Source organism: Lutra lutra, chromosome 6 (assembly GCF_902655055.1).
Source record: "Lutra lutra chromosome 6, mLutLut1.2, whole genome shotgun sequence".
Taxonomy (NCBI): domain Eukaryota; kingdom Metazoa; phylum Chordata; class Mammalia; order Carnivora; family Mustelidae; genus Lutra; species Lutra lutra.
In genome coordinates this window covers 139441060-139461674 of record NC_062283.1, presented here as the reverse complement: position 1 = coordinate 139461674, position 20615 = coordinate 139441060, and the positions used below count along the sequence as shown (strand labels likewise).

The 20615-nt window shown below is 38.2% G+C and overlaps 1 protein-coding gene across 1 annotated transcript in view; it reads left to right on the top strand.

Moving 5' to 3' along the window:
• Window positions 1–20615, top strand: part of SYNE1 (spectrin repeat containing nuclear envelope protein 1) — a 472480-nt gene that overhangs the window by 337939 nt on the left and 113926 nt on the right. Inside the window, 7 exon segments of the mRNA XM_047733936.1 lie at window positions 756–887; window positions 1857–1966; window positions 8262–8418; window positions 11269–11400; window positions 11598–11753; window positions 12321–12530; window positions 18300–18401. Of these exon segments, the coding sequence (XP_047589892.1) occupies window positions 756–887; window positions 1857–1966; window positions 8262–8418; window positions 11269–11400; window positions 11598–11753; window positions 12321–12530; window positions 18300–18401 (999 nt within the window).

Genomic DNA, 20615 nt, shown 5'->3' with positions numbered 1-20615 from the left:
ATCCCATTATCTAGTTTACAGTCTTTGTAGCTCTTAGCTCATCTTCTTGGTTTACGGTCTGCCTCCCCAGCAGGGCCCCTCTGGCTTCTTGGCCAAATATGCCTAGAACAGTGGCTGACACACAATGCATTCTTATTTAATAAGTATTTAGTGAATTAGTTGTCATAAGATTGTAGAATTTATCTTTTTGACATATATACACACACATATGAGTAGAAGGGCTCTCATTCTGAGTTAATTGCATTCCGATATGCAGTATCAAATTCCATCAGAATAATCGAATTCCATCAGAATAATCATGCAGGATGGATAAACTCCTGCCTGGGTAACAAGTAATCTCTCTTTTCTTTCTCCTTTACCCAAACAGCATCCACGCCAGCAGTGGCAAGGGATGACAGTGGGGTCTGATCTGGGTGGCGATGGTAAGGGAAGTGAGATCTAGAGTTATATTCCCATGGAAAAAGTTCTGGAATATCTGGTGACCACATCAGTTAGCTAAAAAAGCCCAACCTCTGAGTAGAGAGTTTCCCCCTCAAATATTTGAGTATAATCATCTATTTATTGTTCTCATTTCTGCAAATACCATAAATTTGATGGGTTTGTGTTACCTTTTTTTTTTTTTTTAAGTCTAGTTTCATGTCCAAATGGATCTACTTTGGTATCATTCTACAGACCACACCAAAGTCGCCTTCACTCCATTTGGTTAAGGTTTCTCTGTGGAATAAGACTCTTGATTTCTGCCTCATTAAAAGCAGGGCACAGCGCAAGAGAAGGAGGAGAGCCATGCCGACCTAACTGCCAGCCAGAGCCCTGGGGTCCAGGACTGGCTGGCCCAAGCCCGGACCACGTGGGCCCACCAGCGACAGAGCAGCCTCCAGCAACAAAAGGTAAACCACTTCTGACCTCTCCGTCGCCTGCAGACCTGCCGCACAAACACCTCAAGAGACGTGTTTTAGGTGGACAAGTGACTTCTGTACTAAATACAGAGTGCCCCTTTATCTTCCCTTTGGACAGACACAAGGCCTGGCTAACTGCTTCAGTGTACTTCTGACCCCTGGAATGACTGGTCATTTTAAAGCCCGATCTTTAAGAAAAGGTGGTGTTCAGGTTTACAAATAGCATCACTCAATTTTAATCTGACTGATGAAGGTTACCAACTCTGTTCCCAGATTTGCCCCAATTTGAGCCTATTTTAGAGAATGAGTAATCTCAGAAAGGCCTTTGAGAATTGGTAAAAATAAATAAATAAATAAATAAAATAAACCTGAGTTACATGTTTTTTAAAAAAAAAACTTATTAAAAATGCAATTTATTTCTCACTTTTCAGTAGGTACCATCATAAGATAGGATTAAAAATTATTGCCTAGTGAAACAAATGAGCTTTGATGAGTAAGAATGATTTCTCATTGACACCGTAGCATTATGTATGGGGCATTTTTCACAAGTAGTGAAGAAGTAAAACCAAATCTGTTGATTGTCCAATTTACAAAGCAAGTGGGAGATTCAAGGGAGCTGTTGCCCTCAAGGATTTCTCTCAGCGGCAAGAGGCAGTATTGATTTTGAAAAGTGAAAGTGCGTTGTGTACCACTTGAGGGCACCATTGCCCAGCAGAACTCTTTCCTTTTTCCATTAATTTTTTCCAAGATTTTTCAGAGATACCTTTTATAAAAGCCAAAGAAAGGTATAGAGTACTTTGGAGACATGATTGTGCATTTACCTAAATCACACCTGATACGCAAAATCTGAATTTAGGAACTTACTATAGGCATTCTCCGAGAATTTTCTAGACATAAAACCATGATTGTAGGTAATAAGCAAAGTAACACATGTTTTCATTTCTTCTTTTCCTTGAGCAGGAGTTGGAACAGGAATTAGCCGAGCAGAAGAGCCTCCTGCGGTCAGTAGCCAGTCGTGGGGAGGAAATCCTCACCCAACACTCAGCTGCAGAGACCTCTGGCAGTGCTGGGTATGTTTCAAAAACACTTTCTCCCAGCTTGTCCAGATTTGAAGAAATGTAAACATCTCACTCGAAATTTTATTTTAAACATCTGCAAGAACTTAATAATTTTGTTTTCACTTTGTGATATTAAATTTACTTGCATTTTGAACATTTGTTGTGCAACATGAGTATAGCTAGTAATTATGAAGGCTGGTGGCTGACTTGTTTGCCCTCTTTCCAGTATGCTGAGCATATCTGTCCAAAGAAGATGCTTCTGAGTCCATTTTTTAGAATCAAATAAGAAATACATTCTAAACACATTCCTGTGTGTTTCTGAGTGATTATATCTAACTGCAAAGTATTTTCCCTGCAAAATGAGCTTATCTATCTCTAACATCACTCAGAAAAATAAATGTGTGTGCCCACTAAACGTCTTCGTTTGTCTTGATGATGTCTGTCTATGATTTCTACATGTAAAGTCATTGAGTTTCAAGAGCTGATTTGGAATGGAAACGGAAAGTCTTGTACACAGCTGAGCACAAGTGTTAAAAATGAAGGAAGTTGGAGAATTTTCAGGCTGGAGATTCTGACTTAAAAGGCAGGACAGAAGAGAAACCACAGCAGGGTTGCAGTATTTTGAGTCAGGTCTGGGTATTATTCCATTTCTCCAGCAGTCGTCGTGGGAAAGGAACTCAGCCCTGAGCCTCCATGTGCTCACCTCTATGATGACAGAGATAATCAACCGCCTCCATCTCAGAAGGGTTTGAAAGCGGAGGATGCAGCTAGCTGAGAGGCTATGGAGGAAAACCTTAAATTCCAAAATATTTTTTTAAAAAAAGTTTCAGTGAAACCGCTTGTGCCTTGTAAAGATTTTGATTTCGTGGTATCCTTCGGCAACCGGGATTCGGCAAGTAGCTCGAATGCCGCTGACTCCAGCGTTGTCCATGCTGAACATTTACTGGAGGAAATAACCAAAGGAGGAAATAGATGCTATGGAGATGACTTTTGAAATATTATTTATAATACCAAGTAATAGAAAAGAAGGCAATGCCTGCTAGTATAAAAAAGCCTAAGGAAAATTTTATGCATGTATAATCTTAACAAAAAATTATATAACAATATCAGAAAATGTGTATGTGGTACTAAGTAAAAGTGTGATATAAAATTGTAGGTATAGTATATGCGTGGATAAGAACCATTTTCGCTATTAGATTATATATCAAAGCTAACTTTTGGGGCATCTGGGTGGCTCAGTCAATTAAGTGTCTTGTCCTCAGCTCAGGTCATGATCTCAGGATCCTGGGATCGAACCCCTCATCAGGCTCCCTGCTCAGCCAGGCAGGCTGCTTCTCCCTCTCCCTGCTAGTGCTCTTTCTCGCTCACTCTCTCTCAAATAAATAAACAAAATCTTTAAAAAGAAAAAAAAAGCTGACTTTGGAGAGGATAGATTTGGAGACTTTTATTTTTTGCATTTTAATCAAAGCTTCTGAAATGCTGCTGACATATAACGTCAGTGTTGACTATATGTATATATGTCTACATTTAAGAATTGCAAGTGCAAAATGATAGAAACCAAACCATGACATAATTGAAATAGACATATTATGATAACATATATAGGAATTAGGATGTCATTCAAGAAAAGAAAAATGAAACAAAAAGACAGTAGAAATATTGATAAGATTAAATAACTATCAATTTAAAAGGATACAAATGAAAACTATTGTGACATGGGTAGTCAGGAATTCCATTAAAATAATCTTGAAACTGTAAAAATTGTGTTAAAATGTAAAAGAGTTTTCAAAATCCTGATGGTCCATCATGCTTACAAATACAGATAAGGCCATAAATACGTGTTTCTATATAAAGGCAACATGAGAAACACTGTGCCTTCCACGCTGACTCTGAATCAAGACCTGCCTTCGCTTTTCATTTTCTATTCTGTCTCTAATTCTTCTAGAACATTTATTCATCCTTCACAATTTTCTGAATATTTTTGCCAAACTCTATTTTTACAAAGAACCCATTCACACATTGCCTTCTCATCAGATGAATAGTTACAAAAAGCAACAGTAGGAATCTTCTGCAACTTTCTTGCCATGATATTTTTCTTTCCTTGGCCTTTAGCTTTGGAAAGGACCCAAATGAAAGACAAACAACTATAAATTGCTGTTTCAAATACAAAAATATTTTAAAGAGAAATTCACAGCGCGGTGCTGCCTTTCTACACAGTATTCACTTTAAAGACTACTTGATAAATTTCACAAATTTTTAAATTTTTATACAAAATCTTCAGAAAAGTCACCTGTAAATCAGTTTGATTACGGTTCAGTCATTTCTTTCAAGCATCTGCATAAATAAGCCAAACAAAAAAACATAAAATAAGCAATATCTAGAAACCAAATGAATATCATATTATTTTAAAAGAACAGAATAACATTGCTAGGGGAAAGAAGTCCTTGTATTCATATTTTAACTTATTAGCTGATTTCTAAGACTATCAAATATATGAAGTAGTTTGTGTAAGAAAACCTCTGTGGAAGGAGCATGATTTGTTTCCAGCGTACAAATTTAAAAAGAATAAGTACTATGTGATGCATAGAACTGTTGAAGGATAGATAAGGAAACTCAGCTGGACATTAATTGATATAAACATCAAAGGGAATGAATATTTTTCATGGGATATAAAAGGTTTTGTTCTCATTTAAGATTGATTTGCTGCTGGCATTTTATATGTGTCAGTGATTAAGTTTATCCCCTGGTTATATACTAGATTGTTAAACAAACATAAATGAATTAAAAATGATGTGCTGCCATCCACCATTACAAAGGACATCACAATAAAGAAATTTAATTTCATTAAGACTTTAAAACTTTTTATTTAAAACTATTTTTTAAAAACACACAGAAAACGCCAGAGACTACCATGACAAATGAAATTAGAAGTCCCAACATGATTTTAGCACTCTTTCACCCAATGTTACTTTTTTTTAAAATTAAATTTAATTTTATTTTATTTTCAGTGATCCAAAATTCATTGTTTATGCACCATACCCAGGGCTCCATGCAATACATGCCCTCCTTAATACCCACTACCAGGGTCACCTAACCCCCTACCCCCTCCCCTCCAAAACCCTCAGTTTGTTTCTCAGAGTCCACAGTCTCTCATGGTTTTTCTCCCCCTCCGATTTCCCTCAACTCACTTCTCCTCTCCATCTCCCAATGTCCTCTGTGTTATTCCTTATGCTCCACAAATAAGTGAAACCATATAATAATTGACTCTCTCTCCTTGACTTATTTCACGCAGCATAATCTCTTCTAGTCCTGTCCATGTTGATACAAAAGTTGGGTATTCATCCTTTCTGATGGAGGCATAACATTCCCATTGTATATATGGACCACATCTTCTTTATCCATTCGTCTGTTGAAGGGCATCTTGATTTTTTCCACAGTTGGATGACTGTGGCCATTGCTGCTATGAACATTGGGGTACAGATGGTCCTTCTTTCCACTACATCTGTATCTTTGGGGTAAATACCCAGTAGAGCAATCACAGGGTCATAGGGTAGCTCTATTTTTAATTTCTTAAGGAATCTCCACACTGTTTTCCAAAGTGGCTACACCAACTTGCATTCCCACCAACAGTGTAAGAGGTTCCCCTTTCTCCACATCCTCTCCAACACTTGTTTGCTGTCTTGTTGATTTTGGCCATTCTAACTGGTGTAAGGTGTTATCTCAGTGTGGTTTTGATTTGAATCTCCCTGATAGCTAATGATGATGAACATTTTTTTCATCTTTGGAGAAGTGTCTGTTCATGTCTTCTGCCCATTTTTTGGTGTAATTATCTGTTTTGTGTGTGTTGAGTTTGAGGAGTTTTTACAGATCTTGGGTATCATCAGCCCTTTGTCTCTAGTGTCACTTGCGAATATCTTCTTCCATTCCATAGGTTGCCTCTTTGTTTTGTTGACTGTTTCCTTTGCTGTGCAGAAGCTTTTGATCTTGATGAAGCCCCAAAAGCCCTTTTACTTTGGGGACATGTCTTGAAAAAAGTTGCTGTGGCCAATGTCGAAGAGGTTACTGCCTATGTTCTCCTCTAGGATTTTGATAGATTCCTTCCCCACTTTAAGGTCTTTTATCCATTTCTAGTTTATCTTTGTGTATGGTGTAAGAGAATGGTCGAGTTTCATTCTTCTACATATAGCTGTCCAATTTTCCCAGCACCATTTATTGAAGAGACTGTCTTTTTTCCACTGGATATATTTTCCTGTTGTCAAAGATTATTTGACCATAGAGTTGAGGGTCCATATCTGGGCTCTCTACTCTGTTCCACTGGTCTGTGTGTCTGTTTTTGTGCCAGTACCATGCTGTCTTGGTGATCACAGCTTTTTAGTAAAGCTTGAAATCAGGCAAAGTGATGCCCCCAGTTTTGTTTTTCTTTTTCAACATTTCCTTAGCAATTCGGGGTCTTTTCTGGTTCCATACAAATTTTAGGATTGTTGTTCCAGCTCTTTGAAATATGCCAGTAGAATTTTGATCAGGATGGCATTGAAAGTCCATTGCTCTAGGCCGTATAGACATTTTAACAATGTTTATTCTTCCTATCCATGAGCGTGGAATGCTCTTTCATCCTTTGTTGTCTTTTTCAGTTTCTTTCTTGAGCGTTCTGTAGTACTTTGAGTACAGGTCCTTTACCTCTTTGGTTAGGTTTATTCCAAGGTATTTTATGGTTCTTGGTGCTATAGTAAGTAGAACTGATTCTCTAATTTCCCTCTCTATATTTGCATTGTTGGTGTATAAGAAAGCAACTGATTTCTGTACATTGACCGCTATTACTTTTTAAAACCAATCCATGTTAATACATATAGATCGAGTTCTTTCATTTTAACTGCTTAATTGTATTTTATCTTGTGACAATAACTTGTTCACCCATTTTTTTTTAATTGATGGGCATTAACCTTGCTCCACTTTTTCTCTTTTTTTGCTATTACCAGCGTTGCTGACATTAACCTTCCTGCTTCTCTCTAACTGAGCAGGTTGGGGAGATTATCTAAGTTGTATCCTAGAAGTAGCATATCCTGCATTATAGCCTTATAGATAATTTTTAAAGACTTACTTCAGCAGGCTTACCTGAGGAAACTATTGTATTCAATATTTCTGAGATGAGTAGACTTCAGGGTAGTGTATACATTATTCTGCTAATGAACTTGGTTTTTTTTTTTCACTTAAGCAAAAGTTCTGTCGAAATATTAATTACAATGTGGTATGTCTTTCAGATGACATAGTTCTAGTTAGGTCTTTTTTTTTAGATTTTTTAAAAGATTTTGTTTAAATCTTTAAATTTTATTATTACTTTTTAAGATTTTATTTATTTATTTATATGAGAGAGAGAGCATAAACAGGCTGGGGCAGGGAAGGTGGTAGAGGGAGAGAGGCAGACTCCCCCTGAGCAGGGAGTCCTATATGCCAGTGCTCTATCCCAGGACCCATGAGATCATGACCTGAGCTGAAGGAAGATGCTTAACTGACCGAGCCTCCCAGGCATCCCTCTAGTTAGCCCTTTAAAAGTCTTTACTAATTGGAACTTGGGTCCCCCAGACTCTTACCATTAGACCCCATTTATCAATTGGCTATTATGTTCCTGGTAGGGTTCTAGGCATTGTGCATATCTTCTCTGAATTCTTATACTTCTGCAAGATAGGTACTATCTTTATCGTGAAGATGAGATAATTGAGGGTCAGAGAATTGAAGCAAATTACTCAAAGTCATAGATCTAATATGCTGGGGCAGAGATTCCAACCCAGATCTGTCTCACCCACAAAGCCATAATCTTTGATGCCACCCTGCTGCCTTAATAAGGATGATACTCAGTGCCTTCCTTTCTCCCTCTGTACTTCTGTTCCACGTCCTGACCTTGTCTGTAACATTTTCTCTGGACTCAGGATAAAAGCTCTCAGTAACTAAGTGGAATTTTTAAGGTTTTTTTAATTATTCTGTGGGCTGTTTGTTGAAGGACTCTAGTCTAATTGTACATTTTCTGATTGTAAATGTTAAAATTACCTTATATCTTTAATACTGAGCTATTTTCAATAAATTGTTAAATCATTATTGTCCTCATAGTTCAGTTACGGTATAAGTTAAGAATATATTTGTTTATGGTTGGTCTCAAATTTTCTATTTAATTGATAGTTTGAAAGTGTAAGCTAATGACTAAAATAATCTAGTTCCAATCTTAGAGGTCAGATCTAGTACATACAGTAAGTTACCTAGAACTTAATGCCTTTTTGCACACATTGTAAACTTAGATTATTTATTCTTCTAATAGCGAAAAACCTGATGTGTTATCCCAGGAGTTGGGGATGAAAGGGGAGAAATCAGCTGCTGAAGACCAGATGAGAATGAAATGGGAAAGCCTACATCAAGAATTTAGTACCAAGCAGAAGCTACTACAGAATGTTCTGGAACAGGAACGGGAGCAAGTGGTATCCAAACATTTTGATTTTATATACTAACTAATATAAAAGGTGTATAGCTTATGCTAATGGAATATATCTGTGCAGTAATCTATAATTTCATTATCAATTCAAGTATAAGACATTAAAGAAATCATTCATCTTATATTTTTCTTAGCAAGCATGTTTCGTGTTTCCCTTAATAATTATATATTTATATGTGTAAATTCATTTGATTTCTAGATACTCTTTTCCTCAGAGATGATTACTATCTGATGACTCATTAGCATAAATCATTAACGGCTCCCCTTTTTTTTTCACAATCTTGAAAATAAAGGTTAGAAGTCAAGAATATACACATCTAGGACAAGAGAAACGCAACAGATTTGATTACTTTACTAGAAGTAAATTGTCAAGTTACCTTATTTCCCATTGCTATTTCCAGTACCTAATAGCTTCAGAAGATCTTAATGAGAAACATGTTGGGACATCAGTGGATCTAAAAGGAAGGGGAAGTCAGTGGCCAGCTAGAATAGTTACTGGCCCATCTGTAAGCTTGTTCCTGAGATGGGCAAGTACTGTGTGATGTTGGACTTGTTTCCACAAAGCAAGCCAAATCCAATGGAAATGAATATAGCAACAGAAGGTTCTAGGTAGATAATAACTATTAGCTCACTATAAGCAGAAGCCAGAGAATATTTGAGGGTCGGAGGAATCAACCCCATAGAGAGCTACTGCATGAGGTGGGAACCCAGCTGGCCTGCGATGTTTACCACAGTTGTGACCCAGCAGGATTTTGAAGATAGAAGTCTAGTCCTGGGTCATGGCCCCAAAGTGCTCATCTCAGTGATTCTGTGATAGTCGTGTTATCAGAGTAAAGTTGAGGTCCTTTACTGTGGATCTGAGGCAGCTGCTGTTCTCTCACTGATCTGACTAGGGCTAGCTTTGGTGCTGAGAGAGGCGGAACCCAGGAGTGGAAGGATGTCAGTGACTGGAGTGCATCTGAGGCGTGAAAGGCAGGAACTGGCAGAGCAGGCTCTATAAAGAAAGCAGATACAGCTTGCCAGGACTACCTGAAAAGGAGACAGTCCTCAGGTTACAATGTGTCCCCTTATCTGTGGGGAGCCATGCATGCGTGTCTGTCTCATTTTACAGAATCTTGTGCATACCACCCTTTCTCACTCCTCTCCTGCTCTGACCAGGTTCCTTCTTTGTCACCGTCCACATGCATAGCCACCAGCAGTGGCCCTGGGCAGCACAGAGCACTCCATTCTTGGAGGTAGTTATTCCAGAATCCTCTACCACCGTGGCACGTGGTGCCTTGTAGCTTCCGCATGGACTTCCTAACTGTTTGAATTAATCTTTCTCCACATTCCGAGCAAACATTTAGACTCATAGTCTGAATTCTTGATTTCCGAGGTGGGTCTCCCAGACTTGGCCACTAGCTCACCTTCATGTTCTAGTATTCCTCATTCCTTTGACTATAAGGGATATTTACCGTCCTACATCAGGAACTGCGGTCTTCTCTGACTATCCTAGGTCAGATAAATCCAAGGCATTTCTAGTAATAATCAGCAAATATTCTCTATCAGCTAAATGCTCATCCCCTGGAGTCCACCTGTTGTCCTCCGGCCTAGAGCATCTGAGTGGTTCATGCAGCACTGCAGACTTCCTGGGTGTCTCATCCATGATCACCCTCATCTCAGAGAGCTATGTCTTCTGTCAATGCTGTGCTGTAACCCCGGCATCCTCCGTGGGAGCCTACCACAAGAGCCCTGCCTGCTGCCACTGACAAGCTTCTGTGAACCCCGGACTATTAAAATTTAGGTTCAGGTCCATAGCTCATTGCCCTTTGGAATTGGAAATGGAAAACATCAAATGTTCTTTATTTTATGGCCTTTTTTTGCATTTGAGTGCTTCCTTTCCATAATCACTAGTCATTTGTACAAAGTGCCTCTGAGGTGGTTTTCTTCTCTTTGGCGTGATGAGGTGAGACAAAAGGTGAGGAAGAAGCAATTTGGCTGTGAGAGTTTCCAAGAAGAAAGGGTGATGATCATTTAGTGAACATAATTTGTGTTCTAGGTGTTATTTCTAACAACACTGTGGCGAGGGTGACATTACCTCTGCTTTGTAGATCTGTAAACTAAGGCTTGGAGAAATTAGATGATTTCTCAGGGTCTTGTGTCTAAGAAGAGGCAAAACTGGGATTTGGACGCGGGTCTGTCCAACTCCACAGTCCCTCCTTTTTCATACTACTTTCCTGACAGTTTTGTTTACTGGTAGTAGGTGTGGAATTTAAGGAAATGGATTTTAAAGAGGTGTTATGTTGTGGGTGTTCTAGTTATAGTGGGAAATGAGTTGGGCATGTTTAGAGGATAATGAGTAATCAGCCTGAAAGGCAAAGTGAGAATGAGACATTTTATAAATTATAGGAACTGAGTTTGATGGGAAACATCTTTCAAAAGTCAGAGGGCTAAGCAACACCATGGTCTTTATCAGGCATTGTATGTGCCTATAAGAGTGTAGGGGAGGTTGAGTGAATGAAGAAAGCATAGGGATCAGTCTACATCTGGTATCTAGGATGGATGATTTCATCATGGATAGTCTAAAACCAAGAAAACAAGTTGAGAGGAAGACCGTGATAGAGTTCAAGCATTTTCCCTACCACTTTGATTTTTTAAGTCCATCAGTGGAAACATTACCATCGCTGAATTTGGTCACCATGTTTAATGGACATGGTATATCAAAGAGGTCATATTTCTCTAGAAGAGCTTTTTATAAGGACACTTTCTCCAGCATGTGCTTCAATATGTAATCCTAGATGATGAAACCGAAACAGAGTACATATGCTGTTACATAAGTGTGCCTGTTTGCCTACAGCTCTACAGCAGGCCGAATCGACTCCTGTCTGGTGTGCCACTATACAAAGGAGATGGACAGACCCAAGACAGATCTGCAGTGACATCTTTGCTGGATGGATTGAACCAGGCCTTTGAGGAGGTTTCATCTCAGGTAAGGCTGCACTCTTGGCTTCCTTATGGATCTTGGTCTCCATGAAGCTGTTCCACGTCTGGGCATGACTGGTCGAGACCCAGCACTCGTGATTAGCCCTGAAGGGCAGAGCCACTGGACCCTCACATCTCATCCTGGTATTTTTCTTCGAGTCCTCAAAGCACTATAATTAATTCTATGCTCTCCCTTTTTCTCAGGGTGGGGGGACGAAAAGGCAGAACATTCACTTGGAACAGAAGTTGTATGATGGGGTCTCAGCTACCTCTACATGGTTGGATGATGTTGAGGAACATTTATTTGTTGCCACAGCACTTTTACCAGAAGAAACGGAAGCTTGCCTCTTCAACCAAGAGGTAAGATTGGCAGCTGGTGTCTGTGAGTATGTGATATTACAAAGCACTTGAAATTTTGGTGTTGGATAATTAATGTATAAGGAAGGTCAACATAAAACAGTTCTAATAAAGTACAAATTAGGTATATTTCTAAGCTGCATAATACAAAAATGAACTGCCTGATATAAAAAGCTCCCAGAGATACTCATGTTTTGCATTTTTATCCTCTATCTTGTGTATGTAAGAGGAAGAAAAAAATGGAGGATTCTTTGTAGAAACTTGTTGTGTATTGCAAATTTTCTTCACATGAAACACAGGCTAAAAATTAGACTTTCTAAATAGCCCATTACAAATCTTACCTTTCACCAAATACATATCATTATTAGCTAATGATGTAAAATTTCTGAGAAAAATCTCTCCAGCAGCAACTTGCCTAATATTTGTGGAAGTGGGTCAACTTACCTTAGATATAGTTACCACTGAGTAGTAAGAGAGATATGGTGGGCTTTCTCTGAGGAAATGACTTGATGTGTATATAGATTCATAGATCCAAGCACTGAAATGTGCTTTCTCTTTTATCAACCCTAGACTCTTGCCAAAGATATTAAAGAAATGTCTGAAGAAATGGATAAGAACAGGAACTTGTTTTCTCAAGCATTTCCAGAGAATGGTGATAACCGGGATGTCATTGAAGACACTTTGGGTTGTCTTTTGGGCAGGTTGTCCTTGCTAGACTCAGTAGTAAATCAGCGCTGTCATCAGATGAAGGAAAGACTTCAGCAAATACTGAATTTCCAGGTAAGACATCATCAAGAGATGGTTGATAACCCTCTAGCTATATTCAGTAACAAGCAGGGTATCTTACTGAGGTATGACATAGACCTATTTTTTTTTTCAAACATACAATGAAGAGCAAGAACATTATAGAAAAAGAAGGGACTAGAACCCTAGGATGAGGAAACTAAGAGGCTTATGTTCCTAGAAATGAAGGGTTGAGAAAACAAACCAAGTAAACTAAGGGCTGAATACAACGTTAAATTCAACCAGTAAGTTATATGACTATAATTATAACTTTCAATTGATAATTGGAATTTAAAACATATGACCAAAATTTATTAAAAACATACGACCAAAGAAATATGTGGGAAGTGCCACAATACAGGACCCTAGACTCTAGTGCCCATGGGCCACTGAGAGTGACTATGGCCTGCTTCTGCCTGCATTAGAAACATATACGATTGGGACACCTGGGTGGCTCAGTCAGTTAACCATCCGGCTCTTGATTTCAGCTTGGGTCATGATCTCAGGGTCATGAGATGGAGCCCCACTTCAGGCTCTGTACTCTTGGCAGAGTCTACTTGGAATTCTCTCTCTCCCTCTGCCTCCCCCCATATTTTCTCTCTCTCTCTCTCTCTCTCTCTCTCTCTCTATATATATATATATATATATATATATATAATAAATCTTTAAAAAAATATTTACAGTGCTACTTCCTAATCCTAACTCCTCAGATTTATTGCCTGTAAGCCCTAGACTCGTGTTCCATTGCCAGCTAACTAATTGTCCGCTTATGAAACTTTTCCTCTGACTATAAACTTCAGCAAATGCCAAAGCCACTGATAAACTTTTATTAAAAGAATTATTTATTTGACAGAGAGAGCACAAGTAGAGAGGCAGGCAGAGAGAGGGAGAGAAGCAGGCTCCCCGCTGAGCAGGGAGGGAGCCCAATGTGGGGCTCGATCCCAGGACCCTGAGATTATGACATGAACTGAAGGCAGAGGCTTAACCCACTGAGCCACCCAGGCACCTGCTACTGATAAACTTTGAGTTGATTTACATTCCTAATAAAAGTCATCTTTTGGGAATACTTAAGTTTTAATTGAGATTTATTTATTTATTTATTTGTTTACTTATAGAGAGAGGGAAGAGAGAGAGATGAGGGGAGGGGCAGAAGAAGAGGGAGAATCCCAAGCAGGCTCCACGCCCAGCACAGAGCCCGATGCAGGGCTCAATTTCACAACCCTGAGATCATGACCTGAGCTGAAATCAAGAGTCAGACGCTTAAGCAACTAAGCCACCCAGGAGCTCCTAATTGAGTTTTATTTTTAACAAATGTATAAGATTTATAAAATAGATAACATGTAATTTGGACCGAGTTTGATATAAATTTTTGATTTGTAAAAAATACTGTTAAAGTGTCAGATGTAGCATCAGCCAAGAAATGTGGAATTCCCTAGATATTCGTCTAAAGGGACAAATCATCACTGCCATTCAGTAATTTGTGTTCTTAAAACTACAAAGTAGAATTAGAATAATTTGTGTAGCATTTTTTTATTCACAAAGAATTTTCACCTGTATTATTGTCTTTAATCTTCACGACATACCTCTTAGCTAAGCATTGTTCTGATATTCATTTTGCAAAAATTAAGAGCAGCCTCCAAAACCATCCCTCCTGGGTTCAAATTCTGGCTTTGTCCCCTGCTACCTTATACCCTTAGCTGTGTCTCTAAGGCTTATTAGAGTAACACTCATGCTGTGGTCTCCAGGGGTTCTGAGGGGATAAAATTCGTTAAAATGTGTAAAATAGTTCGAACGATGTCTGAAACATAGTAAGTACTCAGTCAGTTTTGTTATCGTTGTCACTATTAATAGGAGTATTCATTATAACATACAGAATCTGAAACCAATATAAAAGTTAAATTAATTCTAAGATTATTTAGCCATCAAGAACTAGGGCCGGGATTCGACTCAAAGAATATTTTTATATTTTATGTCATTAGGGTGCTACCAGGGGTGATGAAGAATAGTAGACCTCTTCACGATGTATTTTGGAAGTAAAATCAACAAGAGCAGATTTGTGTGGGGGTTGGATATGGGGAATGAGAGAAAAGGACACTGCTGAGGAAGTCCAGAGACCCCAGCTGACAGGCCTGGTGCAGAGCAGTGCCATTGACCCATGGGCTAGGCTGGATGAACAAAGATACGCTGTAGAGTTAAGATACTCAGCTGACTACTCAGAGTAGACATTTGGATATGCATGACTATGGCTTCAGGGAATGACCTAGACCAGGTATTTGCATTTGTAGAGGTTAGGTTGTAGAGCTCATAGAGAGGAAAGCACATTTCATTTGGAATCAGAGAAGCTGGGGTTCTTATTTGGGTATTTTGTTTTGGATGCAAGATCTGATCGCATGCCCACATATACACCATCTGTCTAAAATCAGCAACACTTGTACAATTGATGGAAATGTGTGTCATTACTCTAAAATCCACCTTTCATAAAATAATGTGCTTTAACAGCATTAAATAAATGCTTTAACAGCATTCTAGTTGGTCTATCAGCCATGAATGGGGCGGGGGGGTTAAAGGTACAAATGTTTGTATCACTTAGAAGCGTATTTCCCTTTACAAATTGCATTTACTATGCTAGTGTCTTCAGCCCTTTTAAATTTTTATTAGTAATTATAACCAGTCAGAGTAAAATATGAACAAAGCATGAATACTCTGGAACTGATTTTCTGTAGAGGACCAAGAGAAGAACATACAATCATGAAATTGTCTTTAAATCACGTTCTTTATTTTTCTTCTGCCAACAAGTTTCTACTTGTTGGTGGCCAGCTCACGGACAGCAACTGACATTTCAAATGTTTGTGTTCCAATTTAGTTGAAAGAAATAGTTCCAATGTTAATATAATTAAAGGTCAAGTCGTAAACCATTTTATTTTACTTTGCACCAAGCACCTGGTATGCTGTCCATGCTCAGTAGTTAATGGAGTGGTATGCCTTTGTCTTCCACTTAACTTTGGAGTGTTAGCTTTTCCCAGACTGTTAACATTAACCTCTACCCAGCAGAGAATCTTGAAGAACATGTTGATGTTATCTAAATGTATATTATCTCCATGGAATCAAAAGAAGTTAATCATTAGTTATTCTATTTAAAAAGTTTTTACCTAGAGACTTAATCCCAAATAAATTTACTGGACATTTTTATGATTGGGCACTTTAAGTTATTTAAAAACTGAAAAAAAAAAAGAAAGAATTCTTTTTAAATGAGTGAGACAGCACACATGATTCAAAAACTTGAAACCTTTGATGTACCTGTTTCTCAAAAAGCAAGAATCCTGCCTCTTTATGCCCTACAAGCAGTGCCAGTGACCATATGATAAAATTTGTGATTTCTGATATTTGTGTAATATGGAGACACCTTAATTATCCTGCTGTGTCATATGCATAGTAACAAAAAACAGTTAAAGCCTTTGAATTTTCATTTTTAAGAAAATACCAACATCCATGGGGTGCCTTGGTGGCTCAGTTCATTAAGCATCTGACTTAAGTTCAGGTCATGATCTCAGGGTCCTGGAATGAGGCCTCACCTCAGGCTCCCCACACAGTGGGCAGTCTGTTTGTGCCTCTCCCTCTCCATCTGCCCCTCCCCCCATTTGTGCTTGTACACATGCATGTCCTCTCTCTCTCAAATAAATATATAAAATCTTTTTAAAAAAAGTACTAACATTGGGGTGCCTGGGTGGCTCAGTTGTTAAGCATCTGCCTTCGGCTCAGATCATCATCCCAGGGTCCTGGGATGGAGTCCCACATCGGGCTTCCTTCTCAGCAGGAAGCCTGCTTCTCCCTCTCCCACTCCCTCTTCTTGTGTTCCCTCTCTTGCTGTCTCTGTCTGCCAAATAAATAAATAAAATCTTTAAAAAAAATAAAGTACCAACATCCATGTGGTTATTAACACCTCTCAAATCTCTTGTTTAGTAATTTTTAAATTAGTTGTATTCTTGGCTTTAGTGTCTTCTTGACTGGTCCTTTCCAATAATGAGTGAGACCTCCAGAAATGTGAACTCTGTTTTCTATTACCTTGAGTAGAATATAATTAAGACAGAAAATATGTTTTTAAAAAAATAAAGATGATGTACAGGAAAAATATCTACAATCTTTCTTCTTTCTTTCTTTTTTAGTTTATTTATTTGTATATGTAATTTCTATACCCATCATCGGGCTTGAACTCATGACCGCAATATTAGGGGTCACGTGCTCTTCCAACCAAGTCAGCCAGGCGCCCCCACAATCTTCATTTCTAACCCATGATATATTATTTAGAATTATCTACTCATTTAGATGAACTGAATTAATGTTCTAAATATATGTCTCTAGTAGAGACTTTTTCTTTTGAATTTGTTCAAATGAATGGAAACATCTTTTCCTAGGCATACAAACAGATAAATATATCATCATTCTAATGGCCCACATGGCCTCACTGTGAGCACAGTTGAATAATACAAACATTGCTATAATTCATAAGCAAAAACCTTGCTTCTGGCAGCATTTTTCCAGGACTGTTACAACAGTTTCCTAGTGAATCTGCTGCAAGGCTTACAGACTGGTTTGCATTTGGTTAATGACAGTTATTGCCCCGTTGGATCATGTGCTTTTCTCTAATGTTCATGTGCAATTTTTTTCTTTTCCTTTTTTCTTATTTTACTGCATAATTCACCCAGTGTTTTGTTTTCTAGACTTGCATTTTGTGTTAAAAGGCTGGCATACATCCTTAAAGATGCTTTCTTCTTCTTGGGTGTGATTATCCTTCTCCTTGTAGGTAGACAGATTTTTGCATCTTGATGATGTGTCCTTGTGTATATATCAGCAGCCCCCAGCGAAGAGGATGTGATGAGTCAAATTTCAGCTTCCACTGAACAGCCAGCCCGTCATATATGTTTACTGACATTTCAGGGGGAAAAACTGGGAATTATATCATTCAAATTTTGCTCTAGTTCATTATTTCCTGTAGAACTGAGGACCAAAATTCTGATAGTTAACTTTTTTTTTTGTATAGACATAACTCAATGTAAATATATTTGGACTTTTAAGTGAGAGATCTTTATGAACAAAAGGCTTTGCTAGGTCTTTTTGTGTTGTCTCTTCATATGTCTTTGGTCATCATGGATAAAATTTATTTTCTGTTCTTCTGGGTGGCTTTTTATAAGCTTGGGCAAATTCTCTGAAAATAGAGAAAAGGAAGTATGAGAGAGAGGGAATGAGGGGAGAGAAAAAAGGAATTATATTCTTCTTCTTAAGAATCACATTTTTTGTTAAATTTAAGATAGTTTTAAATAATATTCGGACTTACATGCAAAGTAAAAAATACAAAATAACTTGAAATGAAATAAAAGAATCCTATTTTTTCCCAAGTAAGGGTAGCAGCTGTAGGTTGTTTGATTAAATAGAAGTCATTAGTGTAGTATTTCCAGTGCAGTGTTTAAATGTGTGCATTGATTTCAAACATATCAACAAGATTAGGGTGACTAGCATTGCTTTCTATTTGTATACTTCGTCACCATTTGTATTGTGTTAAAAAACGCTTTCTGTAACAAATTCTTCAAAAGTCAGTTTTAACACTTAAATTGTCACCACTTCCTTTCTCCTTTTCCCAGGACAGTATTGTTTCTTCTGGACATTAAATTCCTACAACAATATATTATTTCTCAGGATGTGTGTTATACTTACAACCATTCTGAATTCCCAGTTACTCATATTAAGTCTTCTTCTTTTTTTCCTCTTTAGAATGATCTGAAGGTGCTGTGCACATCGCTGGCTGACAACAAGTTCATCATTCTGCAGAAACTGGCAAATGTGTTTGAACAGCCTGTGGCAGAGCAAATAGAGGTATTTACAGCCCGCTTTTTCTAGAAGAGCAAATGCATCGAGTTGTTCTGATTTGGTAGGAGATTTCAGATACTCTATAAAAGATTAGTGGCTTGCTCTAACATTGTTTTTAAAGAATTTATTTTTTTGACAGAGAGTGAGAAAAGGAGAAAGAGCATGAGCAGGGTGAGCAGCAGAGGGAGAAGGGGATGCAGGCTTTCTGCTGAGCAGGGAGCCCAATGCGGTACTCCATCCCAGAACCTTGAGATCATGACCTGAGCCAAAGGCAGAGGCTTAACCCACTGAGCCACCCAGGCACCCCTTGCTATAACATTTTTGTTTGTCATACATTTTGTCTCTAAGTGTCATGTTTGAGTGACGGGCCAGGCGACATGGAATCTGTCACTTCTCTCTGTACAGAACTAGGAGATAGGTAAAGGTGTCAGTGGCAGATGATGACATGAAGAAGTTTGCCACCTAACACTGAGATTAGACAGGAGCCTCAGGGACGCAGGGCAGACAGTCAGACTGTCCTGGGGTGATCCAGATAAAGCCCTATGGACATTCAGAAGAAGGGCCAACTGCCCCCAGCAGAGGTAGGATCTGGGGAAATTTTGTAAAAGAAAATTGGAACCAGACTGAGAAGTTTGGACACACAGAGACTGGGAAGAAAGATATCCAAGTCAAGAGGACAGCATGAACAAAGGCTTAAGTGATAGGCAATTCAGAGCACTTCCAGAGAAAAGCAAGGCATCCTTAGATGATACAGGAGCTATATCTACAAATATATCTTAGAAAAGCAAGTTATCCTTATTCAGCTAAATGCTGAGTTTATGATGAATGAAAACAATTGAGGGGAAGTAAGTTTGGATGAGTACATTTGAGTCAACTTGTGGGGCCTTTTGAATGTCAGAGAAATTTAGACTTTATTCCACAAACCAGTGGTTTCTAAACTTTATTGATGGCATATCTCATTAGTTTAAAAGAATAAGCACATCCCACAAGTATATGTATATTTGCTTATTTATGAATTATAAGCAGGTACTTTGTTATAAAGCATATACACAAATGAAAATTCAGAAGAATGTGGTTGAATATAAAGGAAAAATGTAGTGTTTCATCCTCACCAGTCATCTCATACACGCGGGTCCTTGCACTCACCTTGGAGACCACTGGCAGTGCAGAGTCCGTGGGGTTTGAAGGTGAGAATGAGTGTCAGTGCCCGGCCCTGCTTCCCGGACAAGACCGTGCCAGGTCAGGAAGCAGGATATGCCTCTAGAGGCTTCATGTAGCTGCACTGAAGAGAAGGAAAAAGAATTCTAACTCCAGTGATGTCGTTGAAAACAGGGGGGAGAGATGAAATGGGAAGGATGTTACACATAATATCTCCTGTTTCCCAAGCTAAGTAATTATGTGTTTTAATAGAATTTCCTAATTTCAGTAGACCTCTAAGGGTTCTATGAGTAGGCTATAGAGAATCATCTGTGATAGAAATCCCCTGATATATTCCTCTAGATAGAAATAGAGATCATTCTGTCTATCCATCCATCTGTAAAATTACCTAAAATAATTTGCATAATTATGTGAATATTTATTTTTCTTGACCATAATTTCATCTGCTTTTTAAAACAAATCTCTCATTTCCCCCAAATTAAAAAAACATTCTTCTATGTTGAAAATTAAACTTGAAAGGAACTTTTTAAGAAATTTTTACTTTTTTATTCTTGGATTTTTTTATTCTTGGATTTTAATATCCAAGATTTTAACATGCCTGATTCCAAAAAAGACTTCAGCAGCTGTAGCGATGATTTACCTTGAATTTCTGAGGTGGAATATAGAATATGTATGTATGATCACAAGTAACATTTTTATTAATTATTGACCAGGATCACTAAAATGATTCCCACAGATAAAAATAAATAGCTAGACTGTTTCTCTGAATAAATAGAAAGCGCCAAAAAAAAAAAAAAAAAAAAAACCCACCAAAGAAAAGTGCTAATTTCACCCCTACCCTTATTGGGTTAAAAAGGTAATAATAGCAGGAGACACAAGGATGATACTTCTCAATATATTCATCTTTTGAGCGATGTCATTCTGATCTAGAACAGACTTGTCCCCATGAGCCTGGTGCTGAGCTGACTTCCAGGGATCTCTCTCTTTTCCACTATTCTGAGAATTTCTATCACTTCTCTCTGTTGGATCTTCTCTTTTCTGAGTCTCAAGTCCATCTTTATT